The following is a 25338-nucleotide window of genomic DNA, read 5'->3' as shown; positions in this document are numbered from 1 at the left end:
TTTTTGTTATGATTACAAAAGAAAAATCTATTTTTGCTCCTACACTTGATTCATTTAAGTTAAGGAATACTTACAATGACACAGTTCATGTCATTAAACACGAAAAAGTAAGAATTAATATCATGTTGTTTTGCTTAAAATGTTTTAGTAATATAATTTTATAAGAATTAACTTTTCTTTAGTTGACTCAAATTTATAAAGGCTCCATTGTAAGAGGTTGCTATCATGGGCTAGGTTTAATAATGTGGGTACAAGAAAGTGAAAAGCAAATATATGAAGGGTATTTTTATGTAAATCAGATACATGGTTACGGTCGCATGATTTATGGAAATGGTTTGATTTTTGAAGTACCAACAAATAAATGTTGACAACTTAAATATTAAATTAATTATCTGTTCACGATTAATTTTAGGGACTATTTAAAGATAACATGCGTTTTGGACCTGGTGTGATGACATATCCTAATCAGTTTCAAGAAGTAGGTTTTTGGATAGGGACTCGCATTTTTCGTCTAACTTATAATTTGACAACAAATTTAGTTCCATCATATATTTTACCAAATGTTTCTTCGAAAATAAAATCACTTCAATTCAAACACCTCATTGATCTTACCCAAGTAAGTTGAAATTAATTCTACCTATTTGTTATGTTATATTTAAATAAAGTCTATGTTATTAAATATTTAATTCATATTATAGCCTCCTCATTCAATTATCAATATACGTGATGATAATGAAAAATATCTTAATATTCATTATTTGTATCCTGCATACACAAAACATTTTAGGAGCTTATTTTTTGATTCAATAACATTTGATAAAGAATTTACTTACAAGACCATAATATCGGAGAATAATGTACAGCTAAAAAAAGATAATCGATTCATATGTGGCTATGATTTAGTCAATTTGATACAAAAGAACTATTTAGTAAATAGTAGGTATATCTATCTAATTATAAATTTAAATTAAGACCAATAGGAGATATTTATTATAGTTATAAAATCTAAAAAAAAAAAAAAATGTTTTTTTACATAATTTAAAATTCTAATCTAAGATGAAACTTAAACAGATGATAATTCAACTATATTTTAATAGGTTTAATTTGTATATTTTTTATTATTATCATATAGAAAATAACAAAGAAACTTCACAGTCAAATAATGAGTTTTTATCGAACTTCAGTTTAAGTATTGACGAACAATATGAAATTTTAAATGATAAATCGTGGTTCATTATTAATAATAAAAACGATAATAATCAATCCAAACATTTAAAATCAAAAAAAAAAAAAAAGAAAACGATCATCAAGAAATAATATGTAACGACCATAATTTTTCAAAAATGTTAGCATACAATAACAACATTTTAGACAAAATGATATTAGCACATGCTTATCAACAGCAATTTGGTGAAGTAAGTACCTATTCTCAGATGTAAACAATAAACAATAAATGAAAGGTAAAATAGATAATGAATTCTGTGTACCTATTATGTACTTTTAGAAGATCTTACTGTACGATATTGACGATATTTGGAGTGGAAAACGGAATAGGTTTATGTCCTCGAGTAGTCATGAGTTAGAAGCTGTAAAATTTTTGACTAAACTAGATCTAAACCCTGAAAGCATACAACTTATTATCCGAAACTATAATATTGATTTGGACGTAGCGGATTCTCGAGGGAATACTCGTCTCATGATTTCTTCTGTAATATTTTTGATTTAAATATTTTTATTGATAACTTGATATGTACCTATTTACCTGCTTATGTTTTAAGGCCAATGACCAACATGAGGTTATTAAATGTTTAATTAATCTTGGCGCTGAATTAGAATGTTACAATGATGACGGATTTACTCCTTTAAACCTAACTATTATGCGGTACATATGTTTATTAAATAATATAGAACATTGGACTGAATATTTAATACCTCACGTCAATTTAAAATTTAATGTTATAAAAGGTATGTTTTATCAATTGATTTATTGAAGGTTATTTAATAATCATGGTAGGTAGATTATTTATTATAGTATAATCTTCATCTACCGTGGTTCTAATATTAATAAAACTGTCAATACCTATATGTACCCTTTAATAATTTTAAATTTTTTATTTAATATTATATCTACCTACATACTTGGACACGTCTTGATACGGAATGTACTGCATTATATTACGTTTCATAGTGTTTGAAATTAAAGTTAACTAATTACATATTTAGTAATTACAATTTTGTGTAGTCGTGTAGGTCCCAACCTAAACATACCGTAAGTATATTACCGCAGTATGTTGTAGTAGGTACTAAACAGTCGTTTTTGTATAATTATACAGGGTACTTAATGATACTATTGATGTTGATAATATTTTGTTTTAGAAGATCAACATATTACATTAAATAACATACAGAAAATAAACTTCTTTCAGCCAGAAAATTTAAAAAACATGAAGGTAAATTATTATATTAATGTAATACCACTAATACAGTAATATCTACTATCTAATCGTAGAATCCATTGGTTTCAAACCAATAAATCGTATAATTATAATACCGTGCTTATTATTCAAACCTTTCAATGCGGTACAAAACTGATCTATATTCTATAGATAGGTGTAACAATTACATTTAGTAATTTATCCTACTCGAAGCTTCAGTGAAATCCAATACTGTGTGATTCTTAATCCTTATATAGAACAAAACTAGATCATAAGAAGTAAATTTAGTCCTCCCTGGAATATAAACTTCCGGAACTTCTGGTCCATGATGGTATAAGGGTATAACCAATAAATAATTAGTAATGATTTATTTTATTTTACTGTACCTATATTACTTATATTATATTACTTGATTTTGAAATAAGATGTTTAAGGTATAAATAATTATTTTTGTACGTATTACCTATTTTATCAACTACCTATCTCTGTATTATAATCTTGTATGGTGTATAGCATATGAACAATGAAGATGACAATCACCTATACAAAATATCGGGTAACTAATAATATATTACAGTATTACACTAAATAGACATAGGTATAGGTACGCAGTAATGCTGGTTGTTGGCAGATAAACGGTAAACTAAAAAAAATGTATCCTTATTGAAAATACTACATAGGTATGTGTGTCATAGTTAATAATTTACTAGATACATAGGTTAAATTAGGATTTTTTTAAATAAAAATAAACAGGTGTGTGATAAAAAAAATAAGCAAGCTTCAATTATTGTTGTAAAAAATGTATCGATTCAAAAATGAAAAACCTTGCAGTTCATTATAAATTATATAAAATTGAATAATAGTTTACAGAAAACGATGATGATGTTGATGAGATGAATTCATCAACAATTCAAACAGCTACAAAAAAGTAAATTGTGATATACTTGTATTAATATCTATACCTATAATATATTAAGTTTTTTATCGTTATCGATATAATAATATATATACTATATACCTATATACATAATGTATAATACGACTATTTACATTTTAGACAAACATTATTAGACTTAGCAGAAAATACAATACTACTTTTGATTAATATGGGTGCTAAAGCAACAACTTGCACTGTTCCAAAAATATCAATTCATTTAGCATTATTGACTATAAATGCTAACATTTTAAAAGCTGTGTTTGAAGCTGGAGGATCTCCGACTTATACTTCATCTAATGAGGTATTTAATAGTTGAACTCGAATACTCGATAGAATTATAAAAATATAAAATTTATTTTATAATTATAATTTTACATTATAGAACTACAAATTAAATTTATTACACATGGCTGTCATGATGCCCACAAACTATAGCGTTGTTCAGTGTATTAAAGTTTTAATAACGCAATGTGTCAATCCAAATTTAAAAGCATTAGTAATTACTATGAAATACTTATTACGTTATATTTCTAAATTTATAGAAATTTAAAGCTTATTATGCCATTCGATATGTTTTTAGCCTATGTTCAGTATTTTTCGATATAAATTACCATGGAGTAAATTAGCAAATAAAAATAATGCTTCCGTGACACCTTTGGACATTTTTTGCTTAAAAGAAAATATATATGAATTCGATGAAGAATTAACTGTAGACGAGAAATCAGAAAATGAATTAGCCTCTATGCTTTACGATGCTACGAATAAAAGTCACACTTATTGTGGTTTTGAACCCATTGTTTTGGCTATGTTAACAGGAAAATTACATTTGACCAAAATGTTTTTGGAAAAAAATAGATCAGTTGTAAATAAAATCATTTCTGGTTTTGGGACTCTATTATCATTATTACTTAATCCATTTTACAACTTTAATTTATCGAATACAAAACTAAATAAACTATTGGATTTATTGTTAAAAACAAATTCAAATCCTTTAAAGATTATTAAAATTTTCAATATGAAATTCAGAGGCAATATTTGTGAATATTATTCCAATTTATCGGAATCAGAAAAGTATTCTACAAGTTGTTAAAAAATAAAATCGCAGCTGACTCAAAAATTTTATTTATTAGGCTGAATGGAGAAAAACACCCATCATACTATTCAAATATCATTGAAATAAAGAAAAAATTAAGAAATTCCGGTAAAGAAATTTTAGATATAATTTATTCGAAAAGAGCTACTATTGCATTAATGTAAGTACTCACTCAAGTATTTATAAATATATTATAAATTCTATAGTTATGCTGGTGCTTGTATAATTGTTTATGAATAATCGTACCTATATAGGAACATTAGGAACCAAGAATTTAGTAAATAGTATGGATATATTACCTCATAGATATGTCATGTAGGATTGTATATATTATTAGCTACTTGTTTAATATTGTGAAATATAATAAATATTTATAATACACATATTAATATTTAATACTAGTTTAAAATATTAATATTTTTAAGAAATGACTATAGAAAAAATATGAGCACACCATCATTATCAGTTGATGAGAAAATGGCAATGTTACTTTGGTTGAATTTGGGTAATGCAATCTTTAAACATCGTGCAAAAATAGTGAAGATGTCGAGTAATCAGTTATTTAAGTTTAAAACTGTACAAAATAATAAATTTGTATGTGTACCTACCTATACGTATTATACTTAAGATTACAATAATAAATAATTAATTATTTAGAATATAAAAGAGAAAATGAAAAATGAAACGTACATATTGTGTTTACAACATATAAAATCAACAACACATAATCCAATTATTCTCACTAAAGTAGATTTTAAATTTATAATAGAAATATTTTTTCTATTTCTGTCAATATTTTTATAGGAAGAGAGTCAGGTCTGTTATGAATGCTTGCATCATCAATCAAAAGAAATGGAAGCTTGTTCAAAATGTTATTTTGCTCTACTTTGTTCAGAAAGTTGTAAAAATCAACATAATAAAGAAAATAATTGTAAATTACAATTAAGCGAGGATTATATAATTCAAATTCAAAATGAATTAAATAACAACATAACTGCTACAAAATCAAATACATCTTCTAAAAATCATATTTTTACTGAAAAATCTACAATGATAAGTATGATTAAGTTATTAATTTATACGAATAATTAATAATCGACGGTTATACAGGTGAACAATTGAAAAGCAACGAATACGTTTCTTTGTCTTTACTATCATCACACTCTTTAAAATCGTTATCGTTAACTACACAATCACGGTCATCGGATTATTCAAAAACATCGGACAACACATCTTCAGGTATCTATTTAATTACTTAAAACATGAGACATTAATAAATATTAAATAACAATAGGTATATACAATATTTATTGCAAATTTATATACTTTAAGTCGATGCTACTACTATACTAATAAGTAATAATATAATGAACTATTTTATTATTTGTAATACCAGTAATAATAATTATTAATAATTATATACATCATTTTGAATTTCTTTTACTGGTTTGACAAAAATCTCCAGTTCAAGTCTGAAGAAAAATAAAGCTCATTCAATTAAAAAAAAAAATTAATAAGCCAATAAATTTTTGAATTTTAAAACACAATTTTAGAAATTGTTCTCCTTAGTTCTAGTTTTTGTATTATATCAAATTAATAATTATGTATAGACGGATATAAAATTGTAAATAACTGCGAAGTTATTTCTGACTTATAACTAATTTCAATTAATAAATAAATAGACTTTCGGCACATTTTTTCTTCTCATCTTTAAAGAGTGATTTTAAACTTATATCTAAATAATTATATTTAATACTAGTATCGTATACAACTATTATATATTATTATATTAATGTATTTATTTAAGTTATTTGTTATAATGTATTTTAAAATATTATACTAGTTATCTAAGTTTCTTATATGTTGTACTATAATAATTGAGCTTCTGCGCCCGTTTTATTTACTCGAATAAATTATTATTATTATTATTAATGGTTTTTAAAACATTTATAACTAAACAAAACTATTGAAATATTGAATCACTCAAATAGTGTTTTTATTATTAATATATTTTTCATAAACGATAATACTTTATTTTAAGTTAAATCTACATACAAATTAGATTTTGTGTACGATTCAGTAAATCAGAGCTATTAATTATTATTCATGTAATTACTATTTATTCAGCTAGTATAAGCTGTAAAATACTATAATTTATAAATGATTCAAAAACAGTTTAGGTGGTATCAGTGGCGTATTTAAGATTTGTTTAAGGGGGGGGGGAGATATGGCTAAAATAGTTTTCTCCCTTCACTCGAAATACATGAAGATAGGTACTATCAATTTATTATAGCTTCAAACCTAATACATATTATAAATAGGGCTCGGATTTTAAAGCATAATAAGCAACAAAAAAAGCTCACGATTGTTTTAAAAATTCAAAAAAGAAGCATATTTATTTTTAAAAAAGCAAAAAAAAAAAAATGACCAAAAATTAACATGAACTAGTTATAAAAAAGAATAAAAAAAAAATTTAAAAATTAATTTAAATTAATAAAAGAATTTATTTACCATGTATTTTCCTAGATTTGTAGTAGTGAAGTTGACTCTATTATCCGACAGAATATTTTTATACATAAAAAACGAACTCTCTACATCCACTGAAGTGATCGGTTGTAATATCAGAGGTTTCAAATTACAACACTAAATTTAAAATTTTGAAACGATCGATATCGATGTTGTAGACATACTGACCGTATAGGTACTGCAGACCATATATCGATAATCTATATTTTATACGTTTAAAACATTAAATAAACAAGCCGATAACGAAAACAATAATAATTCAAAATAACCATTTAGTCCGCATTCTGGGTTTTTACATTTCTTATTAATTAATTTGTTTTTATTACAATGGCATAATAAACATATAAAAAATCCACAGCTGAAATAATTTAAAAAAAGCAAAAAAAAAATTGTTTATTTGAAATTAGAATGACGTGAACGAGTTTATTTATAAAAATTAGATCTTTATTTCATGTATAAAAAAAGAAGCATAAAAAAATATGTTTTGAAATCCGAGCCCTAATTATATAGTTCATAGTAGGTGCATATCCTTATAATTATAATTTAAACATATTAAATAATATGAATTAAATAATGAATCATTTATTTATTTATCATATTTTACAAAACAAACTGTAGCCTTCTAGGTTTTTAGCTATTTCGTCAATAATTTCTTCAACATCCAATCTTATGTTGTTATGAATGTAAAGCTTTGTCAGTCCATTCAATCTAAACTAAAATTTAAATAATATTCAAAATTTAAACAATTAATAAATACAATAAATAGATTAGTGAATAGTAATATTTACCTTCTTCATAGAATCTCTTAAAAATGTTTTTAATCTTTTCATACAACCTAAAAAAAAATAAGCTAAAAATAAAGGTCAAGGGGGGAGATATATCTCCCTCATCTCCTCTAGTAAATACGCCACAGAGTGGTATATTTATTCTTTTTCAATTTATCTTTAACCTTTTATCGGTCTCACATTTTTTTCACATGATCACCCCGAATAAACATTTTCTTAAACGCAACATGTATGTATATATTGATAACCTATAGGTTTACATTTTTTTTATTTATGTATAAGTATATAACTATACAAATAACTATTTAAAATGTATCTACCTTTTTTTAATCTAAAATTATGATTTATTTTGGATTTTAATAATAAAATATATATTTTAGATGTATAATATTGGACATCGTTATTATTTGGTCGTGCAGTGTAAACATTTACCAAATACATTACAAATAGCTATCGCACCAAATAAAATCTGCACAATTAATCAATATTACTAAACTTACTAATAAAGTTACCTATTAATTATCAAGTATTATAATAATAAGTTAGCTAACCTATACTCTATACTCTATACAAAACATCAGATAAGAAACTTGATGTTCTGATGATTATTAATAGTTATTTGAACAATAATATTTAAGAAAAAAAATGACAATCAAAATTTTTTTCCAAAAGTTTAAACACTAAGATGTAATTAAATTAAGTCATGACCAATAATAATTTCATCGTTTATTGTTTATAATTTTAGACGATGCAAGTAATTACTCTGAACAGTCACAAAAAGAAGTTAATGGCAATAATGGCATAACACATTCAAAACAATACAAAAAAAAGGAATCAAAAATTGGGTCAAAGTATTCTAAGAATAATAAAACTTACAATTCTTTATCTTCAGAAATCAATAATAGAGTTAGTATCAGGAGCAGTAGTAACGGTCTAGATGATGACAAGAAGAACTATATTCATTCGGATATTGAAGTTATTATAGGTAAGTACTATTGCTGTTTAGTTTGAATATACACTATACAGAAAAAAAAAAGTAAAAGCTGATTAGGTACACCACCATCTTTACTTCAAGTAAAAAATAATACGTTTAGACTATACATATAGGTAGGTACTTTAAATTTGAAAATTATTTATCAATATAATTATCAATGAGTATAAATTAATATTCAGAATACATATTTAAATACAAAGTGTAATTTATGTATTTTAGTATATGTTTTAATCCTTTTTTTTTTTCAAAAAAACCTATTTAAATATAAATACAAATTTTTTTTTAAAGTAACTATTCAAAAAACTTCGATATTGAAATATTTGTATATTAATTAAAAATAGATTTTTACTTAAACTTACTTATAAATATTTAAATTAAATATTCAATACATACATACTTTAATTGGTTTAAGGTTTAAGATAATTGCAATATAAATAGGAAAAAAATAAAGTAAAATTGACCTAAAACGAACTGAAAGTGTCATCACTGGATGGCTTCTTTCCTCAAATTAATTATCTCATGCTCTTTTATTCTCAAACACATATACTTATTATGTCTGATATATATTATGTTGTATTTTTTCTTTAAGAAAAAAATCATAAATATAATTATTTAATTTAGATACCAAGATTAATTTTAAACATCACGAATCATAACCAATTATAATTACACAATATATTTATAATTTTAGATGATACAAAAAGTTACACTGCAGATGATGACTCTAATCAATTTATGGAGTCTAACCAGTCTAAGAAATCAAAAAATAAAGTTAAAAATACCAAAAAAACCCACTCAAAAAAATACAAGAAAAGCGATTTTGAAGTTAGATCAAACTATTCTAAAACTAATAAAATAGACAGTTCAGTATCAGTACAGTTTAGTTCAGCATATTTACAAAGCACTAATAGCAAGGTCAGAATACTAAGTAATAGTCGTTTAGATAACGACAAGAAGTATTTTCATACGGATAGTGGTAAGAACTATTCTAGTATAATTAATATTTTATAAAAATGTAATAATCCCACAATAAAATTATAAACATACACTGTTTTAGTGGTTAAACTTCAAAATAATAATGAACGAAATAATAGAAAATCGGGAAAAAATATTACAAGAAATCGAAAAAGAAAGCTTATTCTTAACAATAAAGTAAATATACCTATATCATCTATGAAATATAGAACTGTTAGATCACCGGGTTGTTGGATACCAATATTTATGTTCATCAACCGTGGCTCTTATGAAGACGTAACTATACTAAAAAATGTAATAAGCTCTGGAATGTCATATATTTTAATGGTTAAAAAAAATGGACAAGTTTACAACAATATCATTGATAATCAATTTGAAATATTAAATAACTACAGTTTGATATAAAATCACTTTAATATATTTTTGAGAAGCATGTATTAATGTATTAACAAGTATGGAATAGAACTTAAATAAATATAATATGACAAACTATCAATATACGAGTATTTGAATGAAAACAAACACAAATTTAAATATTTTAATGACTTATTTTGGTAAAATCATTCAGAATAATCATCATTATGCCCATATATGTATGCAATATATAATACATATAATACATTTAATTTATTTTTTAGATTCTAAGTAAAGTTTGAAATACTCACATTGGTTTTATAAACATAGGGCGATGAATATAACGAGTTTTCTGGTAGTAAATTGGATCTAGTTGTTAATTTTCTGCAACAGAAAAAAAATTTCACAAATAAATAAATAAAGGAAAAATGAAGAATTTTATACAAATCTAATTATTAACAAAATCGATTTTGTTTTTTAAATGTAACTTTAAAACGAATAACAATACCCAGATACTTAAATTTTTCACTAAATTTTTATATTATCGAACATAAATTATAATACAATTTTTAAAGTATTTTTGAGTTATATTTATAGACAAAAAAATAATTTTACTTATACGTACGTTTTTTCCCTAAAAATTTCAATTACTAAAAAATCTGATACAACGTCACTCATAAGTTGCTAATTTATTTAATTCAAAACATCGAAAAAATACTCGACACCTAATGTACCTACTGCACCCTAAGCACCTACAATAGAGCATCTATAGCATTAATTTGCCTACTTTTTTTTTTCTTTGAACATTATAAATACTTTTAACTTTAACTTTGAAAATTGTATCTGGAAATACATTAGATCTAGTATTGGCGTTATGATAAGTCAAAAGTCAAAATTTTTTAAGTTATTTCAAAACGATTGGGTAAGTTTAAATAAAAAATTCGAATAAACGGAAGTATTTAAATTAGGTACATAATAGTTTTCAACACCATTATACTCTTGTTGTGATTAAAAAATGAATAATCTGAGATATTTTTTCCAAATATTTATATAAGTATTTTCTAATAAATATACGTCATACAAATAAGAACAATAATTATAAAACTAAAGTTTTTAAATTTTTACATATTACGGTAACGTATAGTTTATTAAAAGTACTATTATGTAGTATTTGAAAAAAAATATTATGTTATAGTGTTTTATTGTGCACTTTCGCATTAGTATTTGTTTACATTTTATAAATATTACCATTCAAGGAAATACTTTCACTTATGCATAAGCGACTGGATGAGTTGATCGAACCGAACCACAAGAATATAATATAAATATATACACACACAACACACACAATATAATACATAATTAATTTTATAATAAATATAATTTATTAAATATTTGTAAAGTTGTAACAAATAGTAGGTACATAGCTAAATTAGAATATTGCGTTTGTGGAGTAAAACTATTTTCTTCTAATTTACATATGCAAAACTAAACTATTTCTTGTAAAACAATCATTCATTTTAGTTTAAACGCGTAATGAACAATTCTTAAGATTTTCATGTCAGATCAAAAATACTTCATTAAATAAATAGATTTTCTCATGTAGGTACGAATTATACCCAATCAACAGCTTTAGTTTTATTATTATTTTTTATAGTATTGGAACCTGACAATCAGTATTATAGTATAATACCTACGTATATATTGTAAACGCAATTTTACACGATATTCTTGATATTCTATAATAAACTTATCATAATACAATTTATACCTGTGTATTTAATTTAGGTATCACTCATCGTGGCTTTTCTGATTTTTTCTTCGTTATTCATACTTGAAAGATCACAATATATTTAATTGCCTACACTCATACATGGGTAAAAAAAATAAACAATTTTTATAAAAAGTAAATAACAATCACACATTTCAGCATTATATCATTATTATATATGGTATAGGTATATATTAAGGTGGCGCATGCGCTCAGTCAACCTCCACACCTCTACTCATTCCAAGGTTCTACTTCACCCCGCACACCGTTCATCGCGTTGCACCAAACCAAACTCGCCTACTCGCGTTGCGTGTCGCGTTGGTTTCGTTTTTTCGTTGTTGTCCTCAGTATTTCACTGCGTCGGTCCGTGGTTACTCGTTCGCGTTCAGTCCGTACCTGATAAATTGCTTGTGTTTTTCTGTTCTAATCAAATATAATTCGATTTTTCCAGTTTAACGCAACGTAAATAATGCGTTTATACACTCGTAAAACGCGCGTATACTGCGACCAGAATATTATTTTGTGAACGATATACAAAAGAAGAAGAATCTATTTCATATTATAATAACTATATTGGACGAAAATAAAATAGCCATTCGTTAAAGTCTCCGCCGACGCCATGAAGTCAACCTCGGTGTATCTGATCCTACTGATCGGATTCTGCGTATCGGTGAGTCATGATTTTTTTAGCATATTATACAGTAACACTAATACATATAGGAATAATCATTTTATAATATAAGATATGAACACCCCAACTGACATGATGCCATAATATGTTTAATCGGTACCTACTGTAAAAAATGTAACATTTCGTGACTCATAATATTATACCGAATACAATATGTATTTTAGTCACCTCATGCATATAGGTACTTGGATAACCGGTAAAAATAATTATTGAGTGTAATGTCAATTGTTGACAATTTATTCTTTCCTTTCTAAAATTATTGAATTTTTTGCTTATAGTATAGGTGTATATAGTGTGTATATACATATATATATATATATATATATATAATTTGTATACATTTTGATTGGAAATACATATTTTAATGTAGGTGCTTATTACTTCTCGTACTAGATGACATTTCGTTTTTATAAAAATTTAAATATTAATTCAATTTTTAGAACACACAGTTTTAAAATTAAAATTGACTACGTATAGTTAAACTCAAGTCTATACGAATTATCTACTTAGTAAAATATACTAATTTCAACAACATTAAAAGCTAACATATAGAGTACATATAGGTACTGGCTACTATTATACCTAATGTCATAAGCGTAGTGTTGTTATAGATGTAAGTAGGTATTCCATTTTATTGCATTGATTAATTAATTACGTAACATTAAATTTATTCTCATTCCAAGAAAACATTATTGTAAGTATTGAAATTTGTTGTTATCAATGAAATTACAATATTCATGTTCAGATATTTTATTATTATACATATTGACACAATATAGATTATCTAAATTATTATTCTAAAAAGAAATATGTTTATGAATTTTTTTAATTCCACGTATTTTTAAATATTTATCTATTTTAAGCGTGTTTTGCCTTTTTTGCCATAAAAATATTAAAACTGTATTGAACGTCTGTTTATTATTTTTTAAAAATTCCCTATTATATAAATAACTAAATTTCAAAATGTTTTAAAAGCTTTTTTCAATGAATTATATTAATTTTTATTATACAGGAAAAACCTATTGTAGTATCTTGATGAGTAGTTGAATTAATAGGTATACATATATATATAACTCTTTCATTATTCTTATTGTAAATTAATGGAATTTATACGCAATTTATATATATTTTGAGCAACTTTGTTATACCAATACACATATTATTGTTATTCGAGTGAAATATTTTGCATTAAATATTTTAAATATTGCCGGTATATATCGATACAATACTTTTTAGATAAAACTTGAAAACACAAAAAAAAAAAAATTATAAATATTAAGATAAGAATCTACAGATACTCTTTTAAAAGTATAGCTAAGTTATTGTATATAGGATATAGGTACATATTTAAATTCCTGCATTTTTAAAAATGTATTATCTTAAATTTATATAAAATATTAACATCGTTAACATTTTATGTATGAATCTACACAATCACCGAACAAGATCAACATCAATTTAAATTACGAAACTACTTACATAGTATAATTTTCATATATTTTATGCGTTAGTATAAAACACGTAGGGAAACTTGTTGGTATGTTTAACCCCTAGGTATTCAAATTTTTTTCAATAAAGAAGGACAACAAAATATTTTTAAGCCATTTATTTTTTTATATTTTTTCCTTAGCTTTTTGGATAATTTTGATATAAAATATACTATTATATTGAAAGTTGGAATTTCCTATAATGGATGAGGTTAAAAATTTTTTTAAGTGTCAGAAACGCTGTTTGTACTACATTTTAAGTATTTTATACAATTTAGGACAAATACTACATAATAGGTTTATTGTGTATAATAATATAATATAATTATGGATGTGTCATGTATTTGGGTACTTATTAAATTAAACAATTGAATTTTATTTTACAAGATCTTATAGATTTATTAATCTTCTTTGTATTTTTAAACCCTTTATTTGTATTAGCAATAAATAATCAAAAATATTACAAAAAATGCTTTTGTAAAAAAGTAAGATGAATAACTTCCAAAAAATTAAAATACCAATACAATTCCAAATACCTATACCTACAGTTTTTGTATTTTAAAGATTAAATAATTTTAGTCTATTATAATACCTATACTATAACAATTTTACTTTTCTAACTTCTAATTTCATATTCATTCAATATTGTATATATTGTGCGTATAGAGCATACTGTACAAATACTACTTATAATTTATGTATCTATAAATATATTTATATACCTATTCTCCAAATGACCCTGCAGTACATCACGTAGCATGACGGATAATATAAGCATATAAATTGAAGACAAATTTATATAGGTAGGTACACTAAAACACGTTTAAACTTAATGCATAAACCACCAGTTATTATTTTCAAGTTCATGTTGTTAAAAATATGCGATTATTTTAACTGATATATTAATAATGTATCATATTTGTGTATTTGTATTCAGCATCATTAAAAAGAAATACAATTTAATTAAATTACCATTATATTAGTCGTTTAATTACAATTACTTATATGTAATCATAAATTATTATTTTATTTAACGTATATGTAATGAGTAACAATATTAATAGTTTGAAGTAAAAAAAAAAAAAAAAATGGCATATTATTTTTGTAGTATAGATAAATCATATAAGCGTGTCACTTAACACTTATCATAAAAAGAGTAGTTTATAAATTGTTATTATTAATGTATCAGTAACTTTTCATTTCTATTTGAATATACTTACTATACATGTGTGTATGCATAGCCATATATATTGACAATAAAGTCTTGCATTAAAAATCATCTTTCCGTAAAAAAAACCATTAAAATGACACGCAATCGTAGTGTTTTCTTTATATTTCATGTGGTACAAAACTGTTTTACATAATATATTTACTCGTATTTGTTAATATATATATTATAAATTATTATACATGTTCTACTTTTCATTTTAATTATTGTCTGTGAGATACATCACAACACACAGCTCACAATTATTTTGTATCCAGAATCATAATAGAAATATAAAACGATACTTAATGTTGTTTAAATAAGTTTTAGCTATCGTCTTTTATAGGCTATGGTCGTAATACTCGTAATATACATTTAAATATATTGATTTATTTATCTAACTTGCATAGCTTATATGCCCCGAGGATCAGAAGATTTATGGTTATTAGATATTGCAGTTAATCGGTATTAATTATTAATAACTCAGTGTATTGTAATAACTAGGAAGTAAAGTTTATAACAAAACAATGAACAGTATTCTATCAGGTTGTAGCTTTAGCTATTATCGATCTTATCATATCAACTATAGCTAGAATTAGCTATAATGTAAATACTTGCAGTTAGAGACTATCATAAGTATGCGTTTATATAAATAACGAATTAAAATAAAATATTCGAGAAAAAAATTCCATCGTAAATCCGTAATCAGCACTAAGGGTTGAATTCATGTTTAATTCGACGTAAGACAGAGCCATTTCTCTCAAATTTTTTTATTGATTTCAGTAATTCTCTGAGTTATTTTTAATAATAAAATATACTTAATGACACTAGCGGTACAAAATTACTATAATCGTTGTTATATACATATATATATATATATATAAACCCATTAAATTTAAACATATTATGGTTCCAGGGTAACGCACCTTTTGATAGTTAAATTCAATTAAATTAAAAAACCATTTTATTATCTTCTCTTGAGTCTCCGTAGGGTATTTTTAGGGAGTGGCAAAATGTATTAATTTTTATAAGAAGTAAATAATGGTGGATTTGAAATTTATTGAAGTATCTCAAAGTATAGTGTGGTTCTTTTTAGTTTTAATGCGAAGGGTTATAAGGGTAATATTTGAGGTATGTAAGTAATAAGGGAGTGTATGTGATTTAGATAAGTATTATATTTTGTTAAAATTATAAGTTTTTTATTTCCCATTATTTTAAGCCATTTTGGTTTTTGGATTTTTTAAGAAAATAAAGGTTGTGTAGTAGGTATATGGGGTTGGTGAATTTATTTCTAAACGATAATTGATAAATATTAATAATTTTGTAACATAATATTGATTATCATGACATTTTTTAAATTAATTATTGTCGTGTTTTTTATATGCTAATAAAAAATAAAATAATATAATACAAACAATTTCTAAAATAATAATTGATTTTAGAATTACTTAATATTATATATTATTTTATCATTTGTGGTTTTGCAATTTTGGTTTTGGCTATTTTTAACTAGAATATTTTAAGATATTGCCATCGGTTATAATTATTAAATAATGTCCTAGAATCAGCTATTGCTATTTAGCAAAATGTGCTTGCAATATAAATGATTGGAAATCATTGAAAGCATATAGCATTTGATATCTGTGAATAGTCATTGAATGCGTATTATTCCATATAGTTATATTATTTGATAGATGATTGATATATATTATATGTGTTCAAACTATACAATATTTCAGAATAGATATCATTGTATATTGGAATAATATACATTCCATCATTCTCTTATTAGATTCCAGTTCAATCACATAATCGCAGTTAGGTACCTATATTATGATTTCTTTTGAACGTGACGAAATTTAACAAAACTCCATAGGCGTGGCTCCAAGACTTGAAAACTATTTATTTTCAAACGGGATAGTGTTGATTGGTGCGCAAGTGCGTTAATATTAATTAGATATAATTATACAAACGAATATACATGCTTGCATGGTTAAATTAATTCAATATTTAGCTTATAAATATTATATATATATACATATGAAATTTAATTTGTCTACAAGTGTTAACAATCGTAATAATTAATAATTATTATACTTATTTAGCGCGTACCTCCTAATAACGCATAAATTATGTCACACAAGTCCTACAATAATGACCGCCAACACAATTATTACTGGTTTAATGCTGTATGCTCAGAAACAGGAAACTATGCACTACAGTACAGCGGAAGCAGCGCAATACCTTTATTGCGCGATGCGTGTAGCCGCGACACAGGTATAAACATTCAAACGAAATATTTACATATATTATGCGTACGGCACGTGTAAAAAATCCAAAACTAGTTTAACTTGCATCACCAAACTTGCACGTATCAATAACATATGATCACGTCACATTAAAAAGAAAAAAAATTTTTTTAAAAAAAAAACCCATTTACGGTTCTTGTGAAGTGAAAAAAAATCCTTTTGTATACATAATATAGCATCGATGGAATGTCGGCTATTATGACAAACTAGTTATTATATAGGTTGAGGGGAACGATACGTCTTCCTATGAGTAGGTACGTCACAAATATCACATATTATACCCCTTTGGCGATGACGTGACATCTAAATATAATAATACTGTTCACTTGTCTCGTGTAGTTATGAATCATTGTTTGTACACAGTTTGGCATATTAAACAATAATATCGTCATGATAATTTACAAATAATAATAGTGTACAACGCGATAGATAGATTATCATAATATTCGGTTTAAAATCACTACACAATAATATAATATTATCTTAAATATTTTTTAAGTCTCCATATAAGCACTGTGGTACAAGCCGATCTGTTATCACTTATGTTCTGTGCACAACAACGTTAATAATATGATTACTAATTACTATCATAGTAAATATCTTATTAAAAACGAAAAAATAAATAGTTATTTTTATTTTTTATAAATTTAAACTATCTTACAACAAATTCGAATTCTATTTTTTTAAACTCTTTACGTAAATTCTTCGTTGTATAAAACACCGTTTGCAAAATGTAAATATTGGTTCGTACTGTTCCTGAGACTTATAATAAATGTAGGTATTATTTAAAAAGGTTTTCTCGAAATGAATATTCAACCGACACGTTTATTTGCTTATACATTTTCTTAAATCGTGTAAAAGCATAAATGTATAAAATAATTATTTTTGTAATTTATGCTGCAAATCCTTGTGGTAAACCAAAAAATAAATATTAGGTTATAATAGTTGATAAACAAATACCAGAATAATAGAATTTAAATATTTTGTAAATTGTATTGTGTATTTTTATAATATTATCACAATAATAAATAATTTAGATTACGGTTGGATGAAAAATGTATTTTAATATTAGTAGGAATTTAGTATACATTTTCATTGTTGATAATTGTTCACACATTATACGCTTATGGTAATTTTTAATCTTCTTTAGACTAGGTACGGATTAGTATCAATATTATATTCAATAGATTTATGAATTAAGTGTTAATCCTGTATATTATGAGTATTGTCTGGCATTAAAAATGTAAATTTTTACATAATTATGTGTTATTATGAATATTATGACGGTAACACAGCAATTCCAAGAATTGTGTCACAAAACAATTATTACCCATTGGCCATTAGTAAATATAATACATGTTATATACAAATTATTGATGACTGTACACCGTTGACTATATGATTTCAGTATATTTTTACGAGTCAATGTTTTTATTCTGAAAAAATTCATAAAATCGCAAAAATTAGTATTATTCAATCATATATATTTCTAACATATATTACATAAAATGTGACGTGACGTGATGGGAAAACAAAACTAATTGATAACTAGGTACGTATTTTTTTTCTGTTAAGAAATAATGTTCGAACTCGTGAATTGTTCCCGTTTTAATTAGATATGATATAGGTACTATAAACTACCAAGTAAAAATTTTAATATTTTAATTTTTTAACGTGCCTCCGAAGTATGCATATTATATTATTATTTTTATGTGCGTTATATAATTATTTTTCTACAACTAATGTCGTGTTTTTAATATAATAGAGTACCCGCAATCTACATAATATTGATAGTAATGTTAGCTTTAAAATCTCGATTCATTATTATGTATAAGCTATAAATTGGTGTACTTACAGATTTAAATAACGGGCGATGACTTTTAGAATTTACATATACCTTTACACATATTATTATGTACCGACTACTGCAATTATATGTAAGTACATCATATTATGTGTAAGCAACACGCAGATTATAATATTATTATATATTATATATCTATATACACTTTTTATAACGTAATAGCCGTAGAATAATAATATGTCGTCGTTATTCATTGACCAGCGTCTGTCGCGTAACCCTCTCATATTGCAGGCCATTCTAATTTGAATTTCGCGTTTAAGAGATGACGCGATGATTTTTATGGCTCTTCGATATTATATTTTTATTATCATGCTCAGGTATTCTACAAGCGACATCGTGTTATATTATACGCACACGCACAGTAATAATATACTATTTAATATTTTATAAATATATATACATACATAGCGCATATCGGTATACTTATTACTTATATAAAGACGATATTAGTGTGTACCTGTCTAGCTCAGGGTATACGTACGGTGTCGGACAAATAACACAATAATAATAATAATAATAATAATGATAATATATTATTATGGAATGCCCCCGCTACGCAGGACTCGCGGCCAGCGAGAGAGAAATGCCGCTGCGCGTGTTGCATAATGAGTGAAATGAATGTGTGCCAGCAAGCGCGCGCTCGTCGCAGATGGTTATTCTTATGTATTATATTATAGGCATCTTTTGGTGTGTGTAAGTCGTAAGTGTATATGTTATCCACACACACACAGTTGCACACACGCACATGTCGCGTTTAATATACGTGTACACACGTATGCTCCTATATACCTACAGAAACAACTAGAATAATAATAATAATAAGAACACACTAGGTAATAATAAATAATGACACGGTTCGTTGCGTTATAACCTGCGCATTGGTCTCGGCCCGCAGTGAAAACAAAACTAAAAACAATAACCCTGCCCACACACATGCAACCCTTGCGCGTATTATATAACGTTTGTTCATTTCACACACACGGTGGGCCACCCCATGTGACTTAACAGCGGAATTTGGAAGGCATGGCATAGGTATAAGTCCTGCAGGGGTGCAGTAATTCACTACATTTTTAAGAGTTTCGACCGCCCATCCCATCCCATCCAATATTCGTTAATCGTATTACGTTTTAAAATTACCAATTTATTTTCTTAAAAAAAAAAAATACTTATATTTGTAAAAATGTAAAATAAGTTAAATTCACCGTTAATTCCGTGTTAATCATATAATACCACAGAGATTAGCCGACTTTAGCTATAAAAGGCGAGTTAAACGCAAATTATTCTATTTTAGAACAAACATAATAATTTTAATCGTGAATTCGATAAATTAAAACGACAAAAACACGAGATCTAACTTTATAAAAATCTTTGTCACGTATAAATCAATAGGTACACAACACAAAAAAAATATTAAAATATTTCATTCGTATTTACTTATTAGTAATAGTTTTAACTTTAGGTACCTACTGCTGTGTACTGCAAGGAGGCACAGTCGGGTCTCAATAACTCGAACCTCGAGGGGAATAAAAATAAATTATATTTTTGAGTCGTATACCTCAAACGCGACTTATATATAAGCACTTTGGGGGGGGGGGGGGGCAAGGAAAAAATCGAGTTATATGGAGGTTTTTGAATTACCTACCGAGTTTTCGCGACTTGACTGCGTACCCGATATATGCACATAAGTATTTCAGTGGGTATAACCACATAGTCGGACCCGGGTATCGCCTTGGCTCGGCCCGCCTCGATAATATAGGTACCTACATAATACATTACCTGTATTATGGCGTGTTGTGAACTGCGTAAATATATTACACTATACGCCCGCGCGTCCGGATATGAAATAGCTCTGTAGGTACGGCTTGTCGGTGGCGATGGCGGACCCGTGACAAATGGTAAAAGTCTGCAGCGGATACATCGTCGTCGTCGTCTGCGTGGCGGTAAAAAAAATAATGATAATAAAACAAATTAAACGCGGCCATATACTTAAGGACGCACGGCGGTTTATGCGGAGGAGAAAAAAAATAAGTATCACTGTTTAGTATTTACTGTATATATATCGCGCGGTCGTATCTATATGTTATGTTTTACTTTTTACTATAGAGTTTTATACGGACGAATATACTGCAATAATATAATATAATATAATAATATATAATTGTATATTGCGTGAACCTTTACGTCGACGTATCCTCCGAGACGAAGAGACAATATTTATTATCATCGTATAACATTCATAACGATAAAATTGTATCGTAAACTAAACGTATAATGTATACCGATATATATATATAATATATGACTTTGAGCGTTTAATAACGTATCCGACTTTGATACGTGTGTTTGTGTGTGTGTGAAATGTGAATCATATAATAATGATGATAAATGTGTAATAGCTTTGTTGTTAGCGCGAGAAAAAAATGAATCCAATTTTAAATTTTTATTAATATTTACTGTTTTTTTTTTTGTTTTTGTTTATTTTTTTTTAATCGATTTCGAGTGATGACATCATAAAGACTTATGAATGTAGAAAATAATGTATTACTGAACAAAATATAGATTCTTTTTTTTTTTTTTCATTTTATCGATCTTCGATCATGTATTTATTTCTTAACGATTAGTCCATAAATACTTCATTGCGATATTACTAATATTTTAAGTGCTTACTATTTTAAAACATACCTACGATTTTGTTCTCCAGCTGCATCGACATTTTTGGACTGTTCATTATTTTTTTATTTGTAAACCAAATAATAATAATATGATGTTAGTGTGTGGGTCCGATGGCCATGGAAGTAGGAAACATCACACATATTATACAATTTTACAATCGGGCTAATCAAATGTATCAATTGAATGAAGGTCAACATTACAAAACGTTACGAGTTGTGCATTTCAAAACATCATTTTATTCACACGTTTAACGTAGGTATTATTTTTAAATTAGTACCTATATGTATGCATTTTTAAGTTATTTTAGTATTTGTTTTTCTATTTAACCAAACAATTTTTGTTTAAGTAATGTTTTACATATCAGTTATTACTATACTTCACCAAAATAGTTTTGAAAAGTAGTGGATAAATACGTATTAGAACAATCTAATTTTTTTTTCTCGAACACCATTTATAATATAAATAGTTTATCCATGTATTTATTGCATTTTGAAGGATATTTTAAATTCATTATTTTGATAAGTACCTATTTGAAATAAACAAAATATCCAATGTGTACCCATACGATAATTTTATTAAAATATCTTACTCGATTAAAATTGTAAAATGTCTAGCTGTAGGTACAAGTATTATAGATACACATATAAGCGATTGATATTTTTTAATAAAAACGAAAATATCTCATAGATCTATCTATCTTCGCTGTGTATTTTAATGATTATAATATTGTGTATTATTTTGAAATACCTAATAAACAATTCCACGGAGGTTTTTGCTCCCGGTTGCTGTTATTTCTGTAAACAACGTAAAGTTTTCTGGACTTGACATACACATAATTTCAACTTCTAAAAATGTACATATTTTAAAACCGAAGGAATATAAATCAATTCTGTCGATGTGTATGTTCGGTTGTCATTCGTAATGTAGTGGTTTTTTTTTTTTATCTACAGCTTCTCACACAACTTCAGCGCACGACTGTCCATTTTCTCGTGTGTTTTTAAAACAGTGATTTAAAATCCATCATACGTACCTGGATTAATATTTACCTCCAACGTGTGAAAAATAATACTGTGATTTTAGTGAAAATAAATTACTAGTCATGAAATCGTGTTGTAATTAAATAATAAATATACCATTCTAATAGACCTTTTTACTACTTTATTTTAATATACACTTGGGTATATCTATAAAATGTTTTATTACATGCTCTTTTCATAAAATATATTAATCATGCACAATGTATCTCGTATAAGTATAATGTGGATTACATTATTATGCGTATAGGCCAGTACTCAATAATATATACAAACATTGTATGTGTATCTAGTTTTGTTGCGTAAATTAAAAAATGTACATAGTTACACATAAGTAGGTACTCCGTTCTCCGATGATTATTATTCATGATAATATATTATATATTATTGATTGATAATAATTCAATTAATGTTAAGAATAAATAAAAGCATTCCTGATCAATGATCAATTACCACGTGTGACAGTACGTTCTTTATGCATTATTATTTATTATATTAATGATGCACACAGATTCTCGATACAGTTTGTTATTATATCGAATGATATAGTTGTGCGAGATCGAGTGATATTATAGTTGTGAGATCGCATTCCGTGTAAGGAACGTCGGAGTACCATTAGAACAATAATGTATGAGATGGTTTGTAATAATAATTATGCATGACCGTGGAAGGTGTTTTTCACTCATTTTTCCAAGGTTAAAGAGAAGTCCCGGGCTGCAATCGCTGACGACAGTCGTTTTTGGACTTTCCATTTAAGGAGGCATTGTATGGGTAATATATAAAATGCTTTATGCAATTGTGTTCACTGACTACCTATAGGTACATATAGAGCAATCGCGAATGATAATACTATAATAGTGGACTCTATTCATGATACGCATTATGCGTTCGTATTTCAATAGATAACGAATATAATATTTTATTAGATCAAACAATTATAATACTTCTAGTTATAACACTGATTTTTACGTTGGTTTAAATTGTTTTTAGAGACTAATCTACTGGAAATCGTGGAATACCTACGCGTTTGAATATATTATAATGATATTTAGAGTAGGTACAGTATATATTATAGAAATAATATAATTTAACCTAGTTGGGGTATTTAATATTTATACAACACAATATTATATTATATTTTTACAATATTTATTAAAAATGATCCGTTTTTATACTTGATTATTATCATTGATTTTAACTTGGTGAATTATTTTTATGATTATCTATTTGTCAGTATATAATTTTTAAAACCATCCTTAGTTAGGTACCTACCAGTTGTATGTTTTAATAAGTAAAATAATATAATACAGGATATCATATATAGATAGAAGTCGTGTACTTACCGATTTAATAATACCTGCATAATATAATCTTGTATTGGAAGAGTTTAACTCACGCACATGTACATAATACATACACGTGTGATCATAACGGTTAACTTATATTATGTGAACGATTTCCGGCTTAAGTCTTTCGAATATTTTTTTATATTCTTTATATAATTATAACATATAGCTATACAATATTCACGGAACAAAAGATATATACTAATAATATTATGTTATTATTAGTCTTAGACAACTTATCTATTAACAATCATGACTTTGAGAATTCCATCATTGACCATTGCTCTTCCCATCATAATTTATAATCTATACTTACATGACCATAATACACGCTATACCTATATGATTGTCTGTTTAATATCTATACTCTCCGCGGTCGATTCTTATTTCTGACAATGGGCTCACCGTCTTATTTCGTGTAGATACCTTATTAGTGACGGTTATATATCGACGGAACGAGCTCTGTATGCGGCGGATATACCACGATATTTTTTATACAGTATACATATGTATATTGACAAGCCTCTGGATGATTTTCGATAATGAGCTCGGCGTACGAATGATTGATGTGCATTAAAAAAAAAAAAAAAAATCATTTTGGACCGCCTATCGGTTACTGATTACTAGGCTATTATCGCGTACATAATGTAAAGTAGATAGTTATGTACAGGGTGATTCTCCAATCGCGGCACCCATCCACTTTTTTCTTCGATACGCTGCAGTTATTCAAATACTGGTTTTTTAATTTCTTACTTGTTTTCAAATGCTTAAGATATTTTGTAGGTAATACTTTTGAAAGTATCTTGCAGTGGAGGTGCAAACTTCTGTTTCTTAAACGATAACCCTTCTATTTTTAT

General features: G+C 26.1%; 2 protein-coding genes and 1 long non-coding RNA gene across 5 annotated transcripts in view; 2 read left to right on the top strand and 1 right to left on the bottom strand.

Moving 5' to 3' along the window:
* Positions 1–16: 16 nt before the first annotated feature.
* LOC114131004 (uncharacterized) lies at positions 17–10225 on the top strand. 3 transcript variants are annotated; one of them, XM_050202913.1, is made up of 19 exons: positions 17–107; positions 183–616; positions 699–936; positions 1133–1415; positions 1505–1708; positions 1779–1965; positions 2377–2450; positions 3299–3363; positions 3493–3673; positions 3755–3868; positions 3953–4443; positions 4503–4625; positions 4891–5059; positions 5123–5212; positions 5270–5522; positions 5576–5704; positions 8522–8761; positions 9462–9746; positions 9828–10225. In XM_050202913.1, exons 4-19 carry the CDS (start codon positions 1344–1346, stop codon positions 10148–10150), a joined length of 3000 nt encoding a protein of 999 aa, XP_050058870.1. In that variant the 5' UTR covers positions 17–107; positions 183–616; positions 699–936; positions 1133–1343; the 3' UTR covers positions 10151–10225. The 3 variants fall into 3 exon arrangements, with proteins under 3 accessions (XP_050058870.1, XP_050058871.1, XP_050058869.1); XM_050202914.1 differs by lacking the exon at positions 17–107 and having other exon boundaries at positions 141–333; positions 413–616; XM_050202912.1 differs by lacking the exon at positions 17–107 and having other exon boundaries at positions 141–347; positions 413–616.
* Positions 10226–12178: 1953 nt separating this feature from the next.
* The window catches only part of LOC114126416 (uncharacterized), a 29978-nt gene continuing 16818 nt past the window's right edge, over positions 12179–25338 (top strand). The window contains exon 1 of the mRNA XM_050202787.1: positions 12179–12540. Within this exon, the coding sequence (XP_050058744.1) occupies positions 12490–12540 (51 nt within the window). The 5' untranslated portion in view covers positions 12179–12489. The remainder of the gene's footprint in view (positions 12541–25338) is intronic.
* LOC126550731 (uncharacterized) lies at positions 18878–22166 on the bottom strand. Its single transcript, XR_007604776.1, has 3 exons — positions 22111–22166; positions 21205–21358; positions 18878–19000 (listed from the first exon to the last, which is right to left on the bottom strand). It is a non-coding gene; the product is annotated as an uncharacterized LOC126550731 (long non-coding RNA).

The sequence above is a fragment of the Aphis gossypii genome, chromosome 3 (genome assembly GCF_020184175.1).
Source record: "Aphis gossypii isolate Hap1 chromosome 3, ASM2018417v2, whole genome shotgun sequence".
NCBI classification, from domain to species: domain Eukaryota; kingdom Metazoa; phylum Arthropoda; class Insecta; order Hemiptera; family Aphididae; genus Aphis; species Aphis gossypii.
The sequence above is the reverse complement of the archived record's forward strand: the minus strand, read 5'-3'. Positions and strand labels throughout refer to the sequence as shown.